Source organism: Amphiprion ocellaris, chromosome 1 (genome assembly GCF_022539595.1).
Source record: "Amphiprion ocellaris isolate individual 3 ecotype Okinawa chromosome 1, ASM2253959v1, whole genome shotgun sequence".
Taxonomy (NCBI): domain Eukaryota; kingdom Metazoa; phylum Chordata; class Actinopteri; family Pomacentridae; genus Amphiprion; species Amphiprion ocellaris.
In genome coordinates, this window is record NC_072766.1 from 32,625,824 (window position 1) to 32,649,728 (window position 23,905).

Sequence of the window (23,905 nt, forward strand, 5' to 3'; positions counted from 1 at the left end):
AAATTTCAACCAGACTTCCACACAGTCTCACTCACAAAAATACATATATTTCTGCAACGTTTTGGTGTTGCAGAAATATAAAACATAGCTCCTCACCTCTCCACCTAACATGGCATAATCTCTCCAGCTGATATTGGCATCCCTCCAGTCCATCGATGCTTGCCTGCAGGTGCTGGAGAACTTCAACAAAGACCCCATCACTCGCATTCAGCCAGCATCTCTGCACTGCTTAACCCTGTACCTCTCTGCCTCAATTCTCTGTGGCCTCCACCACGCTGGTTTCCTTGCTAGGCCATCCTAATATCCCACAGGCTTTCAATGTATTGCTTACACTTTAATTCAAAAGGTAGAGATAACATCAATCAGTGTGTTTCTGGCCTCTGTCGAATGTTGCAAAAACAGTGGCCACTTACATTTCTGACCCCTGTTTATGCAGACATGTGTCCATTGGTAAGTTCCTGGTTGTCTTCAGCATCTACAGGGGCATTCTTCATGTGTCCATCTGGTGTCACAGCTCTGTTGTTGTTTCAAGTCCATTCAAAGTGTTTCAATAGAACAATTATTCTGATGTTTTTTGTTTTTTAAAAATCTAAATATACAGAATGTGTATATTAGAGGATATCCACATTAAGCAGATAAGTCTAAAATTGACCTTTCTAGCAATACACTAATACCTAAACACTGCTTGAATTCATCCACCAGCTATTCCCACTTTATCCTGCAGAGGACTGCAGGGTGTTGGAGTCTGTCCCTCACAGGGCTCACACAAGAACACAACCAAACATGCATGCTCAAACTCCCCCAATTTAGAATCACCAGTCAACCTACCATGCATGTCTTTGGCTTGTGGGAGAAAGCTAGAGACATAGAGAAAGCCCACATAGGCAGAGCAACAACATGTAACAAACTCCATACAAAAGCCCAAGCTGACCAAAAGTTCAAAACCAGAGATTACCCGAAATGAAATAAATCAATAAAATTACATTGACTTGAAAATGGCTTTTCTATGTATAACAGTAACACATTTATTTATTAATAAACACCTCAGACATAAATGCCAGAGAGACATGAGCAAGAGTCACAAAGTAAGATGCATACTGAATGCTTTAAATGTTGCCCTGTGCCCTAATAAGGTTGCTCAACAAAAGAGGCAAGTCCTTTTCACAGAAAAAGAGATGAAGAACACAGGATACTGCCAGCAAATAGCCAGGGTTAAAGGCAAGAGAGAAACAGGACACAATTTAATTGTAAAGTCAAATGAGATCACTGTTTTACATTCTCACAATGTACAGTCACCAGCATTATCATACTGTATGTATCTTGAACTTGACCTTCAATGCCCTGTGGATGTTTGAATGTGCACAATATGCCCTTGACTATTAGAAGATTTACATTTTTGTACCATTTAGCTTAGAAGAAGAAGGCAGTTGATGAAAAAAGCCTCATGGTTTGCAAATTGTTCCTCATGGATAAGTACTGAATAAAATTTCCATCGTCTTTCTGTGACAGAATCACATGTTCTAAACAGGTGAGTTTGCTTTGTGGTGGTTCTTTATACTTTAATAAATTTAGCACTTGCATATGTACATCTAAATTTGACCACAATATGCAGAAAAATGTTTAAATGCATATTTTTCTCTTCATTTCTGCCCTCTGATGTCATGAGGCTGCTGCCTGATGATGACAGGTTTGCCCCTTGCAAAATTTACTGCCACACAGGAGCAAATCTGTTTTATATTCTTTCTTTGCAATCTTCCAGAGCAAATTTTTAATGTGCAGTTTACATTCATAGTATTTGCCAGCAGCCATCGTCCACTGCCTTTATTAACCACCACTGATCAGCAGAGTCATTTCTTACCACAGTTTGCCACAGCTAGTTTTGTTGTTTGTCAACACTAAACTTCTGGAAGGCATACGCAAATTAAATCCAGGCAGAAACTATACATGGACACACAAGTTCAATGAATAGGAGAGTTGTGAAGGTGACATCCAAGAAGGGCTCCTATGTTAACATGTAACTTGACCTTTAAAGATGTTTTTGACTGAAAGAGCATTTATTTTGAGAAAAAATATCCCCTAATACAGAAAATATAATGGATTTCCATTTTCAATTCTTTATAATCTTTTGAATGCTTTCAAACTCTATTGTGCTTAATAATTTGGAACTCTGCATTTTGAGATATTTAAAAACAAATACTGTTGTCATCATCTAAAGTTTTGTTTAAGAAAATCCTGATTACAATATAATAGTTGAGGAGTAAAAAAATTGGACCGACTGTCATTTGTATTTACTGTTTAGGAAAAATGAACAAAAACAGCATATGCATAATAACTTGGAACACAGTGTAAATAGGTCAAATTAAATAAAGGTTGATTATATGTGAACTGCCAGTAAACATAGACATTTATAGACATTCTTGATGAATTTCAAGCTTTAGAATAGAGAGTTGCTCAAGCTAAAAATACACAGAGAACAAAAATAGCAGAGAAAAGACAGGAGAGCCAGAATGTCATTCTGTCCTATCTGATGGATGTTCCTCACTGTTGTACTAGACTGTGTCAGGTGCTTTGCCTCATACAGCTTAATTAACAGTTATTTCATAACCTCCCCATAGTTATGTCAGTAAAAAGCTGTCTTCCAAACTGACCCCTGTGACCACCTTTACTGTTTTCAAGATATCCGAGATCCCAGGAAAATAAAAACTATCGGTTACTTGCATAATCCCAGTTCTCAGGGTAGCATGAGTGAGATGTCTCACTATGTAATAGGCCCCCTGCCTATGCCTCAGAGGCATTTATCTCATTACCCCAATCCAGACTGGCTGGTGATCACCACCTGCCCTTAAGTAGGCTGTGCTACCATGCAGCACCACTCAAATAAGCACCTCTTCTCACTTTGCCAAGCAAGAAGGGCTGTCTGGTGAGACATCGCACTCATGCTACTGTGAGAACCAGGGTTACGTAAGTAAGTTATTGTTCTCATTCCTAGCATTCGTTTCGATGTCTCACTATATGATATGGAAACTCCCGTATTGCCAGACACGTTTATCTCAGATCAACCACCAGCACTCAAGGAACGGCCCTCTGCTCTAAGGGGGCCCAGTACTGCAAGAGCCAGGCTCAGAGCAGAGACGTCCAGCTTATAAAAGAGGACAAAAGTGAGAGGTGAAGACCAGCTTGCTGCTTCACAAATCTCCTGAACTGAGACCTCTTTACGCAGGGCCCAGGATGCAGTCAGGCCACATGTAGAATGAGTCTGCAGGGGCCTACAGGACCTGGGATGTGGAAGAGAAGCGGTGGGGCTGGTGAATAGGAACAGACAGCACCAGCAGTGGTGGGAAGAGGGGAGACCTCTTCTTCTTCCTGGCTTGCTGACTGGCGGTCTGCGTGGTCTGTACCGGCAGAGCTGCTGTCATCGCGGGAGGCATTTCTGGACCAGCCAGTCTTCACCTCCAGTCTGGGTGAAGCACTAGGGGCAGGATGGGCTTTAGGCTGTTTCAGGATTTTGAACTGAGACAATGGAGATCATGTCGTAGCCTGTGCAAAAGTCTGTTGTGGGGCTGGGGCAGGTGTGGGCTTGGCTTAGCGAGGGAGACAGAGCTGGAGAGCGTTGTCCTCCTTTTTTGCCTCATAACGCTGCTGCATTGAGGTGAGAGCAGAGCCAAAAATGCCATGGTATGAATGGCATGTTCAAAATGTCCTCCTTCTCTCTGTAAGGTAGGTTGGTCAGGTTGAGCCACCTGGCTCTTTCCTGCAACACCATCATTCCCAGAGATGTACCTGCTTGGACCACACAGCGCTGTGCGTGGAGGCAGATGTCCATTATCACGGTTTTCTTATCCCACATCGCTGGGTCAGGCTTGGTCATCATATCCTCACATAGCTCCGCTTACTATGCTGTGAACATGGAGAAGATGTTCAGCGCCCTGACAGTCAGCGCTGCTGCCCTGTAAGCTCACTCCGTCATGGTGGACTGGAAGCAGTTTGCTTTGGATGGCAGTGTAGGGTTCACGGCTCCACTGGGGGCATGCAGGATTTGGTGTTCTCCGTTATTACACCAAGGGATGTTCAGCTGAACATCCATGCTGGTGGAGAGGAAAGTGGGCGTGCCTCCCTCCTTGTCCGAGGGCAGCCACAGCGCCTGGTATGGCAAACTGAGTGCACAGGACGAGGACATCGTCCTCACGCTCATCCTCCTCAGATATGAGGAGTTCCAAGGTATCCTTGTCATCATCCTCATAATCCAACTCCAGTACATCTTCCATAAGCAAAGCTGGCGTGGCTGGTTGACTCTCCAGGCTATGGTGAAGGCTGGATGGTCGCAGGTGTGGCACTTAGCATTTGGCAACAGAGCATTAGCCAAGTTAGCTCCAATCTATGAACAGTTAAGCTAGCTAGCACATACAAAGTTGAGATTTGCTACACAAAGAGGAAGAGAGAAGAGGAATTGGAGTGATGCTGCATGGTAGTGCAGGCTACTTAAGGGTAGGTGGCTCCACCTGATGCAGGTGTGGTGATCATCAGCCAATCAAGATTGGCGTAATGAGATAAACACAAGGGGCATATCCCATAGTGAGACATCGAAAAGAATGCTATGAATGAGAAGCAGAATTATTAAACTCTTCTGCATGGGGAGAAACACAGTGTGCTGTTTTTACATCCAAATGTTCATTTTTCCAAGGAATTTAAGATAAAGGGACTTAGCGTTGTACTACATAGTTCTGCTGTTTACTGTAAGCATAGGCACTTCATACCATGCAACTGGCAATTATTTCAAAAAAGATAAATACTGTCAATGGAGATACACAAGTCAGGCACAGATGCAATTAGAAGCAACAAGAACATCAGGCTTTTTTAAAACTAAAAACTGAGACAACCAAAGCAAATAAGGCAGAATTAGGAATTAAGTAGTCTTGTCTGGGTGTTTTACAAACCTGAGCCATAACACTGCTAGCATTTGATGCCTGCCTTATAGTTTTGTTTGTGTGCATTTGTGTACATTTTGCTCAGCAATGGGAGAAGACATGCGGTGGCAGTACAACATAACCAGGCATAACTGCTACTGTAAAGGCTAAATGCCTACAGACTGTCCGAGCAATATTGCTCACTGGGCATAGTCAGAGATCGCGTTTCAAGCAAATACCCATCAAAAGTATTCATAAAACATACAAAATCTGCATTTGTGTCTTGCAGTGAAATGAATACACAAAGGCCTCTCTGCATAATTAAAAGGACACTCCAGAGATTTGGTATTCTGCCTCCATAGGTTTAGGAGCTCCTAAAGTACAGAAGCCCATATCCTGCCTTAAACCCTCATGAGGATGAATCTTAAACTCCTGGGATTTTACGCTTCCCTTAATGTAATTTAGCAATGTCTTTTGATGTTTCCATCCTCCATGAAAAACACCAGTGGGTTCTGTGATAAAGTTGTCATCTCAAGGTTGTAGTCTCTCCCCAATCTTGACAAAACTCCTTCAGAGCCACAGAAAGCAGAAACTCAACAATGTGACTCCCCATAACTAGAAAATTGACACATAGTTTTTATATTATTTTCCACATCCACACAAGTTGTAAATGCAAAGCCCGTTGATATTTCCTAGGTACCTTATAAGTTTTGTGACCTATGTCATTCTCTGCCAATTTGCAATTCCACAAAGCAAAGGGAAAGTGCAGTCAGTCAAGGCTGCTGTCCAGTTACTTTTACTGATTGTGTTTGTTCGGCCAACAGGAATGTATGGTTGCCACAGGGCTCGTGAAGACATCTCTAGGTACAAATAACCAAGTTTATGTGCTTTTTTGGGGGATTGTATCACCCCATCAATGGCTTTCTTGGCAGACAGAATCCCTTCTAAATAAAATATCTTCTGTCTCAAAGACTGGAACCCTTAAGTGCGTCAGCACTTTAGAAAAACTGAAATTCTCTAAACTTATGCTGAAGGAATTATACTTACGTTGATTTATAACTTTACTTGCTTGTCATTTACAGCCTGTGGAATGGAATGGATTGCACTACCACAATACAGAACCCATGAAGAACCTTCCTTTTTCTAGGTTGGAACATTGCTGGTCTTGTCATGGGTGGCTGCCCACATGTTAGTCATCTAAGAGCTGTTCCTCCCATGTGGAGGTAGGGATTGCACTGTATGGGTCCATTATGACCTTGGCACAGCGGATGATCATGGCCAACAGCAGCAGGCAGAGGAAGGCGATGTAGGCCAAAGTCAAGCCCTGGTCCACGTCCACAAAAGCTGGCTCTGCAGTGCCCTCCGCTTCCATGCCTGTTGTCTAATGCTGCTGTCCTTAGACACGTTGTCATACCCTGCTACCATTCTGAAGACCCAGCTGCAGATAGAGAGAGGGCGTAAATGGTTATATTTGGACTTAAAGCAGGCAGAGAATTGTGGGTGGACAGAAAAAAAAGCCTAATTTATTCACATTATGCATAAGAACAATGCACAAGGTAATGATTTGACTGCATGCATGTCATCATGAACCACTGAGCAAAGGGCATGTTGATTGTTTCACTTGAGAAACCCCATTCCAGTATTATTAGTGTTATTAGCATCTTCATCATTGTTCAAAATATATAATTTTTCAATATAATGTGTTTAAAAGAAGTCACTGACACAGCCAACTTGATTTCTTGTGACTGCTGACAAAATGTTCTTTCAATAATTGAGGAACTTTCAGTGTGATGCAACATCCCAGTGGGCCAAAGTCGCACATTCAGCACACCATACCTTACTTAACCTAGCTGGGATTGTGTGTTTAGGTAATTTTTCTTATTCTCAAGGGCTAGTTCCAGTGTTTTTCTTCACCTAACAATACGATTAGGTACTATTTTAAATGCACATGTCATTTGACAATTCCAGGTGATGACAAAATTTTGCTTCAAAGATATTTTAATGAAACATTCAGCTATGTACGAGAAAATACTGAAAATCAGCGGGGTCATTTTTAGATCACGCTGACCAATAATGGTTGTCAATTTGTTGTGCATCAGAGGGCTAAAAATGGCAAGATCAAATACTATTAAATGTTCAATTTCAATTTTTCATGCCAAATGTAAACACAAGAATGGGGCTGGGACTGAAAGTGAAAAATATATTTTGAGAAAAGCCAATTGAGTTTAATAATTAATTAAATGCTGTGCTGTGGCTATGGTTTTCATCATTCACATGAATGTTCCAGTCACCCATGACACTTACTGTATCTGCACTGAGCACTAATTCAAATTTTAAAAAATCAGAAAACTCAGAGAAGACCTCTGAGGAAGAGGCAGAGGCCTGTCCTATGAAGTGAGATGAAAGCGTTAGCATATATTTTGAGCCTGAAGTCAGAGTTTTCAGTGTCACAAGGGCACCTGCTAGATCACAATGGTAACTGATGATGCGGAACTCATCTGCTCAGAAGCTGATTTGTTATGCGCAATGTAGGTTCTCATCTGAGGGAATACGTCACATCTGCAAACCGTTAATAATCTTGAATGAAGTTACAGCTTTGCACACTGTATGTGTTGCATTGCCAATGGAACCTACATGTATTCAGTTGGTGATGCAGGTAATGCAATAATATGTTGTTATACTGTTGTTACTGCAGCTAACGCAACAGCTTAAAATGGACTAGTCTGTTGGATTCATTACTGAAATTATTCAGTCAATAAGCAGCTGCACTGATCTTAACCCTAAAATAAACATATAACAGGACTACTACCAACATTCTCTCCTCCAACGTTTGTAGAAGTTGCATTTTTTACCGTCGTAATTGTTTACATTTTTCTTTGTTCTCCACTCTCACAACCTGTTCCTCTGACTGAAGTAGGTGGCACAACATTGGCCCATTATGTGTGGCAGAAGAGTCACATGATACGTTGTAGTGCCCCCATCAATGTGTCGTAACATCTTTTACCTCTGATTGATATGTTGTCTCTTAGTTGAGGTTTTGTTGAGCCGGCTTACAAAGAAAGCTTGACCATGTCAAACTTGCTTTGTGGCGCAGCCCTCTGATGAAAGATACACAGTAACACACAGTGGAAATGAGAAAGTTTCTGCTAACATTTCTGCAAGCAAATCACTCGATTTTTTAAGGGAGTTAGAAGCAGAGTGGTCTAACCCACAAAAAATCCGAACCGAGTTTTATATAATTTCTGTAATATTTTATGGTCTAGATTTTAGTGGCAAAGTGGTCTAACCCACAAACCAAATATAGCGTTAGAGCGGTGCTTCAGATGTTAGACTATTCCTAAAAACACAAAACTTTGAACTCATTTTTCTCAAAAGCTACAGAAAGTTTATTAGACTGCTCTGCTTCTAACCCTTCAATTATAGTTAGATAACTCAAGCGCAAAATGATGATGCGAAGTGAGTTAGGGAATTCACAGTTTCTCCCACCTGAGTAAACTATTGAGCGTCTGATATACGGAATAGTGTACTCTACACCGAACAGCCACAACACTAAAACAACCTGCCTGTGTGGCACCCGGATATCAGTACTGCATCCTTTGGTTCCTTGGGTACTGTGAGGTGTGGGTTGGGGCCTTTGTGGATTGAACTTGCATCCCACAGATGCTCAGTGGGATTGGAATATGGAGAGTTTGGAGGCTGAGGCAAAAGTTTGGGCTCTTCGTTGTGTTTCTTGAGCTGTGCCTGTGCAGTTTTTGTTGTATAGCAGGGGACATTGTCCTGCTGGTGGAGGTCACTGCCGTCTGTGAGTCCAGTTGCAACCGGGAGTGTGCTTGGTCCGGAACAATGTTTAAGTGGTAGGTGTCAAAGTAAAATTCACGATTGTCAGGACCCAACGTTCCCGAGAAGAACATTGTATTACAGGAATGAGCAGTGTTGTTCAGATCACCTGTCAGTGGTATTAATATTGTGGTTGACTGGTCTATAGTGAGCAGTCAAATGTATTTCTACCACAACTGCTTTTGTTCTATTGTGGATTTCTTTTCACTTCTTGTAATTTCAATAAAACAAACAAACAAACAAAAAAAGCCCCCTTGCTGATCAAGAGCTATCAAATAATGACATAATGACTGAAGCTGTTTGGGGATTTAAGAAAAGGTTTGAATTTAGATATGTGAGTTTCTTGTCAGATGCCAAGTCCATCTTTTAGAGGTGGTGAGTAGGTGAGTCAAATGTGTTTTCCCAGTTTGTCAGGATCATGTCAACACACTTTTGATAATATTGTGGAAGTGAGAATAAATAATGCAGCTGAGCTGGAGCTAAATGGCAGTGCAGGACTTATTTGCTTGAGGAAGCATAGCTAATGTATGTGATGGGACGAGGCATGTATTTGTATGGCTGGGTGTCAGAAGGAAGCATTGTGCAACAATCTGTAGGCTGGCTGTAATGCAAAGTTGATAAAGCTATTGCAGCAGTCCATAAATAATAAAGGTAAGGTGAAAAAAAATCCAGGAGTCGTTATTGGACGTGGCTGCCTGGGTGTTAGTGAATTTGTAGATGGCAGACTTACAAGTTGGATTAAGAAGCTGCTCTAAAATCTATTTAAGTCTCCCTTTCTTGGTTTCCTTATGTCAATGTGAAAGGGAAAAGAAGTAGCTTGAATAAAAGGATTTGAATGTTAAGATGCCCCAGTAACAATTTCTAAATAAGTGATGCTCTTGGAACACTGCAACAAGACCAAGTAGTGGTAAGACTTGGGTGTAAGGGAACAATACAGTGGAAATGGGAGAGGGTGGCGAAAAAAAGTAGATCTGAAGTGGTACAATTAAATGGTGTTATGACCATAGATGTTAAAGACATACTATATTAACATTAATAACATTGATCAAATCAGATATGACACTATAGGTAACGTTTGGGACTAATACAATCTATTAAGGTTCAGCTTCAACAGCAAACAAACTGCCAGACACAAGCACTTTAGTGTCGCTTTCCTTTAGCAGCTGAAATGAACTGTATTGTGCAAAAGTAGCCTGGGAGTGTAAAACCTTATGTGAGGGTGACTTATAAAGGTGCTGTAAACAATGAACATTTGTAGCCATAAAGTGTTCACAAACGTGAGTGTTGTCAAGTCTTACCTTCTTTGACACCAGCCTTCCACCTGCTCCACTGGGTGATGCCAGAGAAGATGATCTTCATGTCTGGATACTGCAGGTGGAGGTGGAGCAGGTCCTCTGTCATTGCTGCGATGAGACTGATGCTTAAGACATTCTCCAGGTTATTCTCACCCAGTGGATGAATACATCTGGCACTGCTCTTCTTCATAAGAATGGATGAAGAAAGAGAAAACGTTCATCCACCTCAGTGCACCAAAGCTGAACAAACTGATGTAGATACCATCAACACAATGGTTTTTAGCTGTCCTCAAAACACTGTGATAGTCAGACTATCCATCCATCCATTATCTATACACCGCTTAATCCTCACTAGGGTCGCGGGGGGGGGGGGGGGCTGGAGCCTATCCCAGCTGACTCGGGCGAAGGCAGGGGACACCCTAGACAGGTCACCAGTCTGTCACAGGGCTACATACAAAGACAAACAAGCACTCTCACATTCACACCTACGGGCAATTTAGAGTAATCAATTAACCTCAGCATATTTTTGGACTGTGGGAGGAAGCCGGAGTACCCGGAGAGAACCCACGCATGCACAGGGAGAACATGCAAACTCCATGCAGAAAGATCCCGGGAAAGCCGGGACGCGAACCAGGGACCTTCTTGCTGCAAGGCGAAAGTGTTAACCACTACGCCACTGTGCAGCCCATAGTCAGACTATTGCCATCATAATGGCAAAAGAAAAAGGGAAAGTAGAAGCACTTAATTTTGATGAGATCTACATAGTTATCATAAAATACATACAGTATTTAGTATTTACAATTTAGAATAAAAATGGCAATTTATTTGTGCAATGCGATTTTGAAGAATATGCTGTTAACTAATAGTGTTACAAATATTTCTGTGGCATTTTACTCAGAAATGTATCCTTTAGCCTCTCCATAGTTTCCTGAAAGTCATGCTGCATTCGTACTAAGAGCAGTTTCAAGCATTGTGTACAGAAGACAGGTGTAATAATGTATAGCATGCACTAAACGAAGAAAAATCAGAAGAGCAGTGGAGCCACTCTTGTGTCATGGGTGATAAATGACAAAAGCTCTTCTATGAACTTCTAATTAAACTGATGAATGGGCTTCATAATGCTGGGATTCTGCTCAAATCTTTCAGCAGCATTGGAGACTACCAGTGACTTATAGGTTTGTGCTACATGAGGAAATTAGTTTCAGGCCTGACATGAGCAGCAGCGGCGTGCAATTCGTGCAGTAAAAGGCTTCTATAAGCTAACTGTGAAGTACCTGTCCATAACCAAACGTTAAACAGACACAGTGAGAGACTAACTGGCAAATACCATGGCGCAGATAAAGAGTCAGACAGTTTTCTCAGGAGCAGACAGAGACAAAAACAGAGATGCCTGAAAGGAGCATAAACAAGCGATTTGGATTAAACAGACTGGCAAAAAAACATGACTTAAAATAAATGCCTATGGTTCTCTGTGTCTGCTAGATATGTAAATGGATATCCACATCATAACAACTTTCTAAGGTGATAATAATCAATATTATTTGTAATAACAATGTTAGTGTTGTACCTGTATAAAAATGATACTAAATCCTGTTTTATTGGTGTTGATACTTTAATTGATCAGCCGTGTTTGTGAAGAGCAGCATTTTCGATCATTTACATTGATGTGCGACAGCGAGGCAGGCTGAGTGTTTGCAGCTCTGTTTCCTGCTGGCAAAGTGGGCATGTTGATCACTTTTCACCATTGGAATTTGATGAAGTAATTAGCTGAGAGCCATGTTAACTGTTTAACTCGGCTTAATCCTTTAAGCTGACAGACCAATGTGGAAAACATCTCTATATGCAAATGCAGCTTTCACACTGATAATCATGTGTTCACAATAGACAAGTCAAGAACACCAGTATTAATGACCAAATTATACTCCATCAGTACTGGTAGCTAAATCCTCTGTTCTCTTTCCCCACATTTCCACTCAGTCTACCCTCCACTTGGTGCAAGTAGCAAGGTGTAGATGGAATGTCTTTAAGCTATTTTCTTGTCTTCCTTGTAGACATCCTATTACTCTGCAGGGTGACAGATATTTGCAGGTTGTATAGCCTTCTTTCAAAGCGGCCAATTTTAAAAGGTGGACGAGCACTGTTTCGGGGTTTTGTAGGGGACCAAAGCAATTACAATTACAATGCAAACAGAATACATCAGAGCAAGTTGTACAGCCCTGTCCTCATCCTTGCAAAAAATAAATACAGAACACTTGTCCAAAAAAACCTCCTAACACAGCTGTTACATCCTCCCATAGTTTTGTGGTTTAGACAAATATCTGGCTCCATTGGTGCCTTCTTGTGTCATCAGTGACACATCTCTACATCAACTGTTCAGAGGAGACTGCGCCAATCAGGCCTTTATGGTATAATAGCTGCTAAGAAACCACTACTAAGAAAAGCAACAAGCAGAAGAGAATTCTTTGGGCCAAGAAATACAAGGAATGGACATTAGATAAGTGGAAATCTGTGCTTTGGTCTGATGAGTCCAAATTTGAGATCTTTGGTTCCAGCAGCCGTGTCTGGTAAATGGATGGTCTCTGCATGGTTCCCACCGTGAAGCATGGAGAAGGAGGTATGATGGTGTGGGGGTGCTTTGCTGGTGACACTATTGGGGAGTTATTTAAAACTGAAAGCACTGGATTAGCATGGCTACCACAGTATCAATGCAACGACATGGTATCCTATCCAGTTTGCGTTTAGTTGGACCGTCAATTATTTTTCAACAGGACAATGACCCCAAACACACCTCCAGGCTGTGTAAGTGCTCAACAGTCACCTGACCTAAACCCAATCCAGATGGTTTGGGATGAGATGGACCGCAAAGTGAAGGAAAAAGGGCCAACAAATGCTCAGCATCTCTGGGAACTCTTGGAGACTGTTGGAAAACCATTCCAGATGACTACCTCATGAAGCTCATGGAGAGAATGCCAAGAATGTGCAAAGCAATAATCAAAACAAAAGGTGGCTGTTTTGAAGAATCTAAAATATAAAACATGTTTTGACTTATTTCACACGTTTTTGTTTACTACATAATTCCATATGTGTTCATTCATAGTTTGTAAGAATCAACAATGAACTATATATATATATATATATATATATATATATATATATATATATATATATATATATATTTATATATTTATATAGTTCTTATTATTGTTGTTATTTTATTCTTAGAATTATTATTGTTATTTTTTTATTATTATCATTTTTATGAACAATATGCTCTTTTCAAAAAAAAAAAAAAAAAGATGTCCACATATGTGGACGCCAGGTCCTAGAAGGTTAAGCAAAGGGGTTTTGGTAGATTGGTGAAGCAATGTAGTGGTCTATTTACATTTTGAATTATATGCTTTCCCACACTGACATCCACCACACAGTGCTTTGTGTTTTCTGTCTCAACTTTCAGAATGGACTGTTGCTTCACTCATCATTCTCTCTGAAGCATTTCATTGTATTAAAGTGTAAGTCAGCTCCTGCTTTGTGTTACATTTATAATGCATTACTATGCTACTTCAACTTGACTTCTTGGATCATATGTTATTTTCTCACCAATACTTCAAAAAAATAACTCCAGTGCCATCTTTTTTACTGAAGAACACTCAGAGCTTGAAACCATTATGTTCACTGGTTTCCTACAGTAAAAATAGAATGCAGTACATAGTCAGAACAAGTATGTGCCCCTATAGAGGGCCTGTTTGCTGTGTACACACTCTACACTATTGCTGCTGAGGGCATTAATATTTTATAACAGTTTACACAATTGAAACTGTGAAGCTTTGTCCTTTCAAATAATGTGTAGTTTGTTCAATTCAAATAAAAATGTGCTAATGCCACAGAAGAAAGTTAGAGTATACACATGAATCATCACAGGTTGTGATAGTGATTTTTCTTCTTCCTTTATTTGTTAGTATTTAATTTAGTTTGCTTAAACCTAACCAGACTTTAAACTTGCAGTTGTGAAACATTTTTTTTTAACAGTGCATCTAACTAAAATGAATATGTTTCCTTTAGCACATTTTCACCTCCAGCTTATTTACAGCCCACATTTTTCCTGATTGGTTCAGTTTCATTGCTGTCACCAATCTTGTTTCCAACACAACAACAGCAAATGTTTCCACTGACAAAGGTCTCAAATGCTACCTGCCTGGTACTAAACAGCAGACAGACTAGCTAGTGAACTTAAAATTAAAAAATTAGCAGCGATGATTAAGGAGTGTATATTTTATATAACTGAATATCTACAGTCGTCTGACTGTTGGCAACACAAAGCAAGACAAGTGAACACATTACCATGGATTCTAAACAGTTTTCATCCGCATTTTAAGGATATTCAGACAATATATAAATAGATGAAAAGCAGCTCTGAGTGTATATCATCATTCTATAAACTAATCATTCCGATTTGTCAAATAATGTTCCCCAAGATCCCAGTGACACTGAGCAATCAGCAGAAAGTTGCCTGAAGATACCACTTTGAAATAAGCACCCTGCACTGTTCTCCAACTTAGGAACATCTGACTGATCAGATCCAGATGTCACTAAACATAAGAAACAAGAATTGAAAATTACAATTACAGTCAGTTATACCTTTACTTCCACACTCCACTGCACATTGTTAACCTCTTAGAATGCTGCTAGAAAAACCTCAGACAGACACATCAAAGCATCTCTGATTGAAATCATCCAGCCTGTATCACAGCACGTACCACTAAACAGAGAACTATTGCCTGTGCAGGACAAATACAGAGAGAGAGCCGGTCAGAGACAGGAATCTTAGGGCTTCTTACCTGCTTCCCCTACATCCTGCACAGTTGCCGAAAGTAGGACAGCCCCACTGCACTGAGGAACCGCCATGAAAGAGAGGAGTGAAAGGGAAGAGGAGGTAAGAATGAAGTCGAGGTAGGATGACGGGTTAATGGAAAGGCAGGATAAAGCGGGGCCAGATGAGATGATGAGAGCTGATCGGTGGAAAGGAGAAAAAACGAGTGACTGGTGGCTGCAGCATCCCATCTCTGCATATGAAGCCCCACCAATAAAACAGAACAGAGCAGAGTGCTGTACATATCTCTGCTCCTTCTCCACTCACATTCCCTGTGTAGTGCAGCTGCATGTGTGTCCACAGAAAAATGCAGCAATTCTGTATGGCACCATATTTGTTTAACTGCCAATTAAAGGTGTGCAATGCCTCAGTGAAACATGTGTCTGGTCTAAAAAATGAATGTCCTCAAAGATTAAAGAGATGACAAAATGTCATGTTGTTTATCTTTACTTGTATAACGATGTACGCGCCAAGAGATTTTCAGTTTAGGGCAAAGATTAAAACCAAGATTAGAATTAGTTAGGGTAAAGTTGAAACCTGCATTTAACTATGTGTCTGATGATATTTTAGATTTTGCCTATCAGCTAATTTCATGAGAAGATCCAAACCAACAATGACTTGATCCTATCACATACCATCTGTGAATCCAAAGTGAACCCCAGTGTAGTGTCTGTATTTGTATTTGAATCCTTTAGGTGACATGTCCTATTATTGCCATACACAGAGTGTAAATTATTTTGAATCAATCTCACATATACTGTCCTGTTGTCACTCCATATGAAGGGTTTGTAATGTGCAGGTACTGCTTTATTGATGGATAATTTGAATACATAAAATTTACTAAAGATGTATAGATGTATGTAAAGGTTTTAAGCTTTTTACATGAACATTGTTCAGTTATTCTGATAACATTAAAGCCCACTGGTGTAAAGTAATATTTACTAAAGTACTTTACAATTTGACCATAATTATCCTTTAATGGCCTGAAAGAAATGGCACTTTGTGTCCAGTAGACCTTGTTTGATGGCTAGTTTCTGTCCATATTGCTGGGACGTGTTTGCATACTGAATATATGATTAGCCTTTACAGCAGTGAAACTGAAAAAAACAATCCACGTCAACCTGTTACAACCTCAAAGCACTACTTATCTTAATTCACCAGTCCTAAAAAAAAATCACACTGTAATAGTAACAGAGAGGAATTGTGCATTATGAAGTGCAATAATGTCTGAGTGGACATCGAAGATAGTTAGAACGTGAAAACATCTTCACCCAAACAAGGCCAGCACCCTTAGAACCACATGGAACATGACATTCAAAGCGCCATACACAACAGTCATCACCACACCAGTCTCTCTGTGGAACATTAATTTATTCAAGCAAGCCGAAAATCTCGCGGTGTTACCATTCAGACATATTGCATGTTATTAAGTCTGCGATTTTTTTCATTAAAGATACATAATATATCTATGTACGCGTTCTCTACAGAAACTGTATCAGCAGTCGCGTGAATCTACAGTATTTTTTTCTGCCCGTGAACGGATGTGAGATTGGGGGTTAAACCGAGCGTCGCGTGCCAATCCCGCGGAGTTTCGACGCTCTCTCACGGGGCTCTCAGCCGTATTGTGCGTCATCTCCATCGCCGCCGTTTTGTTATTTCTCTCCGTAAAGGAAGATGGCAACTCCCGCTGCGGTCAACCCGTCCGGTAAGTCACCGTGTCGGTGGAGACGCACCGTTTCCTAATGTTATTTGTAACCGTTGTACACCGCTGGGCTGGGTTTTGTTCAGACTGAAGAGGGCTGAAGCGGCGACAGGCCGCCGAAGCCTGGCTCCAGCATCCATCCCCTTCCCCCACTGTGCCGACCTCCACACCGCTGCTATTCTTCACAGTTTTGCGGTCAACATAGGCATCCTAACACGAAAACGAATGTGCTGCTATGTGACAGTATTTTTTGTGCCCGTTTGTTGTCGTGTTTTCGCTCCTGTTCGTCTCGGTAAAGCTAGCTTAATGTTCGTTTCTATCACCCTTAGCTTTCCCCACCCGGTGATACAAAAGGTTATTTTGCATATCGTTGCCGTACATCTCTGCCCTTCATGCATTGGCCTCTGTGTCCATCTGTTGTCAGGCATGGACAGTCGTTTCGATGTGGATCTGTCTCTTCTTCGCCTGTTGATTCTTTATTGCACAGGAAGGCTTTAGATATGTTCGCCCTCATTTGTTAACAGACAGATGAAAATGCCAAACCGTAGCCTGTATGATAATATACCAATCTAAGATGTATGCGTTCCATTTGACTTGACATACTGGAGTAAACATAATGAAATATGTCACGATCCCTTTAGAGCCATTGTGCAATTCTACAACTGGCCACTATGAAAAGCAGTAGCACGAATGTAAAGAATATTTAAAGTTACAGACAGCATGTTCATGATGTTGACTCAGTCCAGGACACACTGTAAAAAAAGTTAACTTTATTCCAGATACGTGGTCCTCAGTAGTTCACGTGTTGGCTGGTGTACAAGAATTTGATGTTAGTGATCGACTGACGTGTTTCTAGGGACTGATGTCAGTGTTGATTATTGGTAGTCGATATCTAAAACCGATGCACATTAAAAGTTTTTTCTTGACAACATTTGATTGCGGGAAACCTGTCATTCATAACTAGATTACCACAGTAATAAGGATTGCTGTTGCTGAATTTATATAACCAGACCTCTTTACAAAAAATGATTGTTATGATTGAATATGTACTGTAGAAATAGGAGTGATGACATTTGAACGGCACATGATGCTAAGATGCTCTCCTGTGCCATGTGAAAGCAGCTCATGTCCTGATTTGTGGAGATGTCCGCTAGAGAGACATGATTGTTAAAGTTCAGCTGACTTTAGAAAAATCTTGACGTTACTCCAGTTAGAGTTAGCTGCACGCTAAGAGGCACAGCTGATCCTGAGGAACACTAGACATGCTTATGGAAGACTGCAGTGTTTTTTAAACATTCATTGGTGTCTGCTACCTCACCTTCAAACCTTCTTTCTGCAAATTTTCATGTTAATCCCAGTCTGTAATCAATAGCTTTGATTGTCTGGCTTCTTAATCATGGTATTTAACAGTCAATCACTTGCTTGAGGCCGCAGAGTTACTGCGGAGAGAGAGAGCAGTCGAAATTAGAGCCGAAGAAGCATGTTTTATTTATTTCGCAAAAATCTGTAATTAAAAATTATGATACCAAAGTGCCAAATATCAGCCCTATGGTATGCTTGCTTCTGCTCAAGCAGAGAATATAAATGACTTAATGTTTAAATGGAGTCTGGCATGATTCCACCGCATTTGCTTGCTGAGACTGAATCTGCTCATGTAAATGATTACTTACAAATGGTGCTAAAGTAATTATTCTTGTGTGGAAGGCAGAGACTCTAAGCTTCTGAGATCTGCATATGAAAACAGGTCAGCCATATTCTGCCTCACGCTCTGTGCCACTTCATTGACAATGTAAATGAAAAGGGATTATAAATAAAGAATTGTCTGGTTATTAGTACTTTAGCTGCATACAGAGTGTTGATATGAAGTGCTGTTAGAATAAAAAACAAATAGATGAAAACACAGTCCTCTCAAACAGTAGAAGGGCATCGGGAGAACACAAAAACATTCCTTCCTGTTTCTTTCGTTCAAAGAATGAAAATCTGTCAGTCGTTGCAGATGAGTCTTAAATCTTGCTTGGAAGCAAAACAAAACTCTCCTGGTCAGGGTCAAACCTATCCCTTTAACTGCAATCCTTTACATGCTGTGCTTGTTGTGATTTAATGACCATTCAGATGTCTGTTGGAAGCATGCAGTGAGAGCTACGTGCAGCTCCTCTACCCAGTTATGACAGTGAGTTAGAATTAAGTCATGTGACTGCTGTTGCTGCTGTAGCCAGAGGAGAACAAAATTAACTGACTGATCTGTGATCAGCTTTGCAGTTGTCCCCTGGCATGACAGTAGATCAGGTACATTGACCTCAGACCAGATACACAGCGATGTGGGAATGCTGTGTCACTGCAGGATTATCTCTAACTGGCTGTCGCCCAGATCCAATTGGTGTAAGAGCATGTGAAACATGACAAGTGAGATGATCTAATGAGGGTTCCGTGCTTTGTGAGGACAAAGATAATTCAGGGGCATAGATTAAATGCATCAAAGTGCAGAACACAAAGCTAAAATGACTGAGATGTAGCAGCCAATGCATGATTACATCCTTAGCTTTGTTTATTTGTTCTTTGATCAGATCCTTCTTGATTCAAAATGCACTTTGGAAATTAACACACAGTTACATTGATACTGAATGATATTGATCAATTATGCAAATCATTTATTCATTGACTCCAGCTTGTTAGTTGTGAGTGAGCTGCTTTTCTGATCTATTTCACAGTAAATTGATCATTAATCAGATAAAACACGACATTCAAACATGTCTCATGCGCCTCCATGAAATTGATAGGCATTTGCCACTATTTTTGATATGTTTCCAAACTAAACAATCAAGTAATTCTTTTGAAAAGTAGTGACCTGACTAATCAAGAATAAATCTTTGACTGTGCATTGGAGCTGTCGACTTCTTTCTGTAAGTTGCAAAAATGCATAAAACATGTTTACACTCTGGAAAATTCAGATTTCGAAAAAAATACTTGGAAACACAGTGAGATCTTAGTGAGAGACCTCAAAACATACCTGTGACATTTCTGTACTTACCTTTAATGTTACTTTATTGCCCAACACATGGCAATATTGTTGTATATCTGTGATAAGCTAAAAGTGTTTGCTATGCATATATATACAGTATAGTGCTAGAAATTTTAACCATGATAACCACAGAAAGCAGAAAGTTGAAATTTTCATAGAAGCTTATTTTGTCAAGACTGAAGCAACACGTCACTAATCATGTTGTAGAACTGTTGAATGGCCTCGTTTACCGTGTGATGCTGTTTGCCTTCATGATGTCAATTGTTTTCAACCAACTGATTTTGAGCTATTTGTGATGTAAAACCAAAACAGAAATTAGCCTATGGTGATTTTTAATTTTAGTATTATGTGAATCACAAAAAGTGCAACTGCTTTGAGCCATCGGTGTGGGTTTTTAGTGGAGAAATAATTAATGATGACTACAAATGGGTGTCATTACATATGGTTATCCATACTGGTCATACTTACTGGCCTGGGTATTGTTCTTTTTTTAATGGGATTTACATTTATAACTTAGAGCACCAATGCTCAATGTGGCCTGTGTAATGATTTCTGTTTACTAGGAGGAAGAGAGAATTGAAAGTAGATTTGTGGTTGCATTTATTCAGTATGTGTAAACTCTACTGATGACTAGTTACGTGCTGTTGGTAGAGACAACATACATTTCAGACAGAGACTTATATATTAGGAGCAGGGACTCATTATAGTGTATGTGCACAGGTATTTTAGATGCTTCAGAGAGCGAATGGTTATTCTGGATCTGGGGCTTATCAATGCTATGATTCTGACTGTATTACCCAAATAGTAGTACCAGTTGGAGACATTTTCTTTAGACCCAAGTTAGTCAGCACCATGATTACAAGGAAATTATTTCAGTCAAATTAAACTGAAAATGGTAAAACGGATTTAAACAAACTACTTAATAATAGTAACCGAACCTACTAATTTTAAAAGTTTTTTTCAAGTGTGCATATTAATTATTATTAATAAATGTCCTGAGGCTCTATAATGAACTTCAAGGTTGGGGAAAAGACAGTGGAGGGAACAAATGAAGCGTGACAAGGAAAAGAGAGAATAGAAACAATCCCGATTGAGGGAGATCAGTGATCAAGAAGAAGAGAATCTGAAACATTTCTTCTGGCTGTTCTTTCAACAGGCTCATTAATGCGTTTCACCGCAGGGCTTTTTAGTTTTTGGCAGTCTGAGAATGAATATGTGACTGAGTTAAAACCAGACTTCTGACTGAATGATTGTAATTGTGTGTCTAAGACACAAAGTAGTCATCAGTATGACCATATACATAGTATATACACTACCGTTCAAAAGTTTGAGGTCAATTAGAAATGTCCTTATTTTTGAAAGAAAAGCTTTTTTTTTTCAATGAAGATAACATTGAATTAATTAGAAATACAGTAAGCGTTGTTAATGCGGTAAATGACTATTCTAGCTAGAAATGGCTGATTTTTAATGGAATATCTCCATAGGGGTACAGAGGAACATTTCCAGCAACCATCACTCCTGTGTTCTAATGCTACATTGTGTTAGCTAATGGTGTTGAAAGGCTCACTGATGATTAGCAAACGCTTGTGCAATTATGTTAGTACATAAATAAAAGTGTGAGTTTTCATGGAAAACATGAAATTGTCTGGGTGACCCTAGACCTTTGAACAGTAGCGTATATGCATGTAATGAAATGCAGAGTTTTTCAGCTTATCCAATAATAGGAAGCTTTTCCTTTTTTTCTTTTGTGTGATAATAAACCAGCTTTAAATAGTACTTTTACAATCATAATGTATTAAATGGGCCTGGACCTGGGATCTTTCTCTGGAGTTTGCATGTTGTCCCTGCTATTGCGTGGGTTTTCACCAGGTACTCCAGCTTCCTCCCACAGTCCAAAAACATGCGTAATTGGTGATTCTAAATTGTCCATAGGTGTGAATGTGAGCGTGCTTTTTCGTCTCTATGTGTAGCCCTGTGATAGACTGGTGATCTGTCCAGTGTGTCCCCTGCCTTAACCTTAAGTCAGCTGGGTTGGACTCTAGCCCCCCGCAATCCTACAAAAATTAAGCCGTGTAGAGATAATGGATGTATGTATTAAATGACATTTTGAAAGGAAAAGGTGAACTGAAAGAGCATTATCAGAAAAAAAATCTGTTTCACTCAGCAGAGCTTTAGAGGGAGTTTCAGTTTGTTGTTTATCTATTTGTTCTTTAAAGTTATTGTTTTGGTTTATGCTCATGCTCATAATGAGTGGCGGGCCACCATTCCTAAATCCTAACCGCCGCTCCTTCAAACTTCTGTCTTTTTTTTTTTGACTGTTGCAAATTCCCCACCCAACGCATGTCTCCACCTTCACAGCAGAGTCCTGCACTTTGTCTGGTACTTGCTCACTCTTTTCCGATGAACTTGTTCAAATTTATTTATTTATTTATTTATTTATTTATTTATTTATTTTTTTATTTTTTTTACATTCAACCTTTAAAAAGCTATTTTCAACTAGCCATTCAATAAATAGGTTGTAAAAGTAAAATCTGCAGTCAGTGCCATTTATTTGCACTGCTACGGCTCCCAGAGAGCCTGCTGCCGCTGCTGGAAAAAATCCTAGAGGAAACACTGCGTAATACAGAATGGGCTGCCCAAGTGATACTAGTCACTGACTGATGAATGCAGTGAAGCATTTGGCAGCTAAAGAAACAGATACTCTCCTTAGGAGGTGGTGAAGATCACATAGAAAGATAGAGTTACAAATGAGTGAAAACTTGAAATTTGCCAGGTTGCCAGAAATCCAGTGCAAAATTTATGCAAATGTTGCTCTTGGTGTGGGGATGTCACAATACCTGAAATCTGATAGTTGCCATCAAGAATTTTTAATTCATTATCAGTGAAATAAGTCAATTTCAGAAACATCTTGCCCACAGAACTATTTAATTGGTTGTATATCACGAGTAATAGCATTTTGACAACACTTTGTTGAAGGGGAGACAAAGACTTGTGGTTTATACCAGAGAGGAGGGAGTTACAGTATTCCATGCAGACCTGAGAAAACGGATGCATGATTTACTTTTTCAAGATCTGGGTGTAAAAGAAATGATTTTATCCTGGAGATGGTTCGAATATGAAAGAAACAGGACTGGAGAACTCTTTTAATGTGGGGATCAAAGGCTAGGCTTCTTGGGTCACCAGAGGGCTGTACTATGGAGGGAGATTAGTGGGTTAGCTGATACTGATACTTGAGATCTAATCTGGTCTGGCACAGCTTATGCTCAGAGTTCAGAGATTTAAATAGACTATAAGAAGTGTCTTGTAACAAATCGTTTCCTGATAATTATTTATGAGCAATACAGATTGTCAGCTGAGGAAAAATGTTTTTTCTGCAAACCTGGTGAATTTTTTTTTAAAGTTTTTTTTTGGCCTTTTGTTGGCTTTATTAGAGAAGTTAGTAGAGAGGCAGACAGGAAAGTAGGGAGAAGAATTGGGGGAAGACCTGCAGCAAAGGGCTGTGAGCTGGAGTACAACCCAGGTCGCTGCGTCATTTAAATATATGAAGTTTAAAGTTTAACAGCTCTGATGTCTAATAAGTGGTTGCACTGATCAATAAAAAAATATTACGCACATTTAACAGTTTTCTACCAGCATTCCTGTCTTAGATCATTTCCAGTAGCAGCTTTTTACTGTCATAAATTTTATATTCCTCATTGTTGTCCATTAAAGCAATGTGTTGACTGAAGCAGCTGAACACAATTGCTTCATTTTGTGCAGAAGAGTCAGATGACACGTTATACGTCCACTTTTATGTGAACAGACACAGAGTCTGAAGCAGAAAGTTAAAAGCCACTTTTGTGATGACTGCTAACTTTGAGTGGGGCTTTAGTTTTTGTCGAATCGACTGACACTATGTCAAACTTGCAGCTTTCATCCCACTGGTCTCACCGAAAGATATATCTGTGTGTCATCCACATAGCAGTGAACAGATACATTGTGCCGTTGGGTGATTTGACCCAGTGGAAGCAAGTACGTAAAGAATAAAATTAGACCTAAAATTACTTTAGGTAGGATGTTGGCTTAATTTTATCATGATATGTTGCAAGTGATGACCATGGGTACTGTCTTTAAAAGCCATTTTTTATGACGCAGGCGTTACATTTTGAATGCTGACCTTCACAATGGCTTGTCTATTGTAAGTATCTATTCCTGTTTAGACTTTTAGTGAAAAGTTAACAGTAGTGTATGTATGTGTGTCAGAGTATGTGCACACTGTTCCTTCCAAGCTAAATAAGTGCA

At 39.9% G+C, this 23,905-nt stretch overlaps 2 protein-coding genes across 3 annotated transcripts in view; one reads left to right on the top strand and one right to left on the bottom strand.

Annotated features, from left to right (window-relative positions):
• Window positions 1-513: 513 nt before the first annotated feature.
• LOC111581059 (cortexin domain-containing 1 protein-like) lies at window positions 514-15,036 on the bottom strand. Its single transcript, XM_023289051.3, has 3 exons — window positions 14,872-15,036; window positions 10,040-10,220; window positions 514-6,342 (listed from the first exon to the last, which is right to left on the bottom strand). Exon 3 carries the CDS (start codon window positions 6,274-6,276, stop codon window positions 6,094-6,096), a length of 183 nt encoding a protein of 60 aa, XP_023144819.1. The 5' UTR covers window positions 6,277-6,342; window positions 10,040-10,220; window positions 14,872-15,036; the 3' UTR covers window positions 514-6,093.
• A 1,254-nt stretch (window positions 15,037-16,290) lies between these two features.
• arnt2 (aryl-hydrocarbon receptor nuclear translocator 2) overlaps window positions 16,291-23,905 on the top strand; it is a 55,284-nt gene continuing 47,669 nt past the window's right edge. The window contains exon 1 of one of the 2 annotated variants that reach the window (XM_023289052.3): window positions 16,291-16,608. In XM_023289052.3, coding sequence (XP_023144820.1) covers window positions 16,578-16,608 — 31 coding nt within the window. In that variant the 5' untranslated portion in view covers window positions 16,291-16,577. The remainder of the gene's footprint in view (window positions 16,609-23,905) is intronic. The other variant, XM_023289053.3, reaches the window with a different exon arrangement.

Coding starts and splice junctions, on each gene's coding strand:
- LOC111581059 (XM_023289051.3), bottom strand. CDS start 6,276: ATGGAAGCGGAGGGCACTGCAGAGCCAGCTTTTGTGGACGTGGACCAG.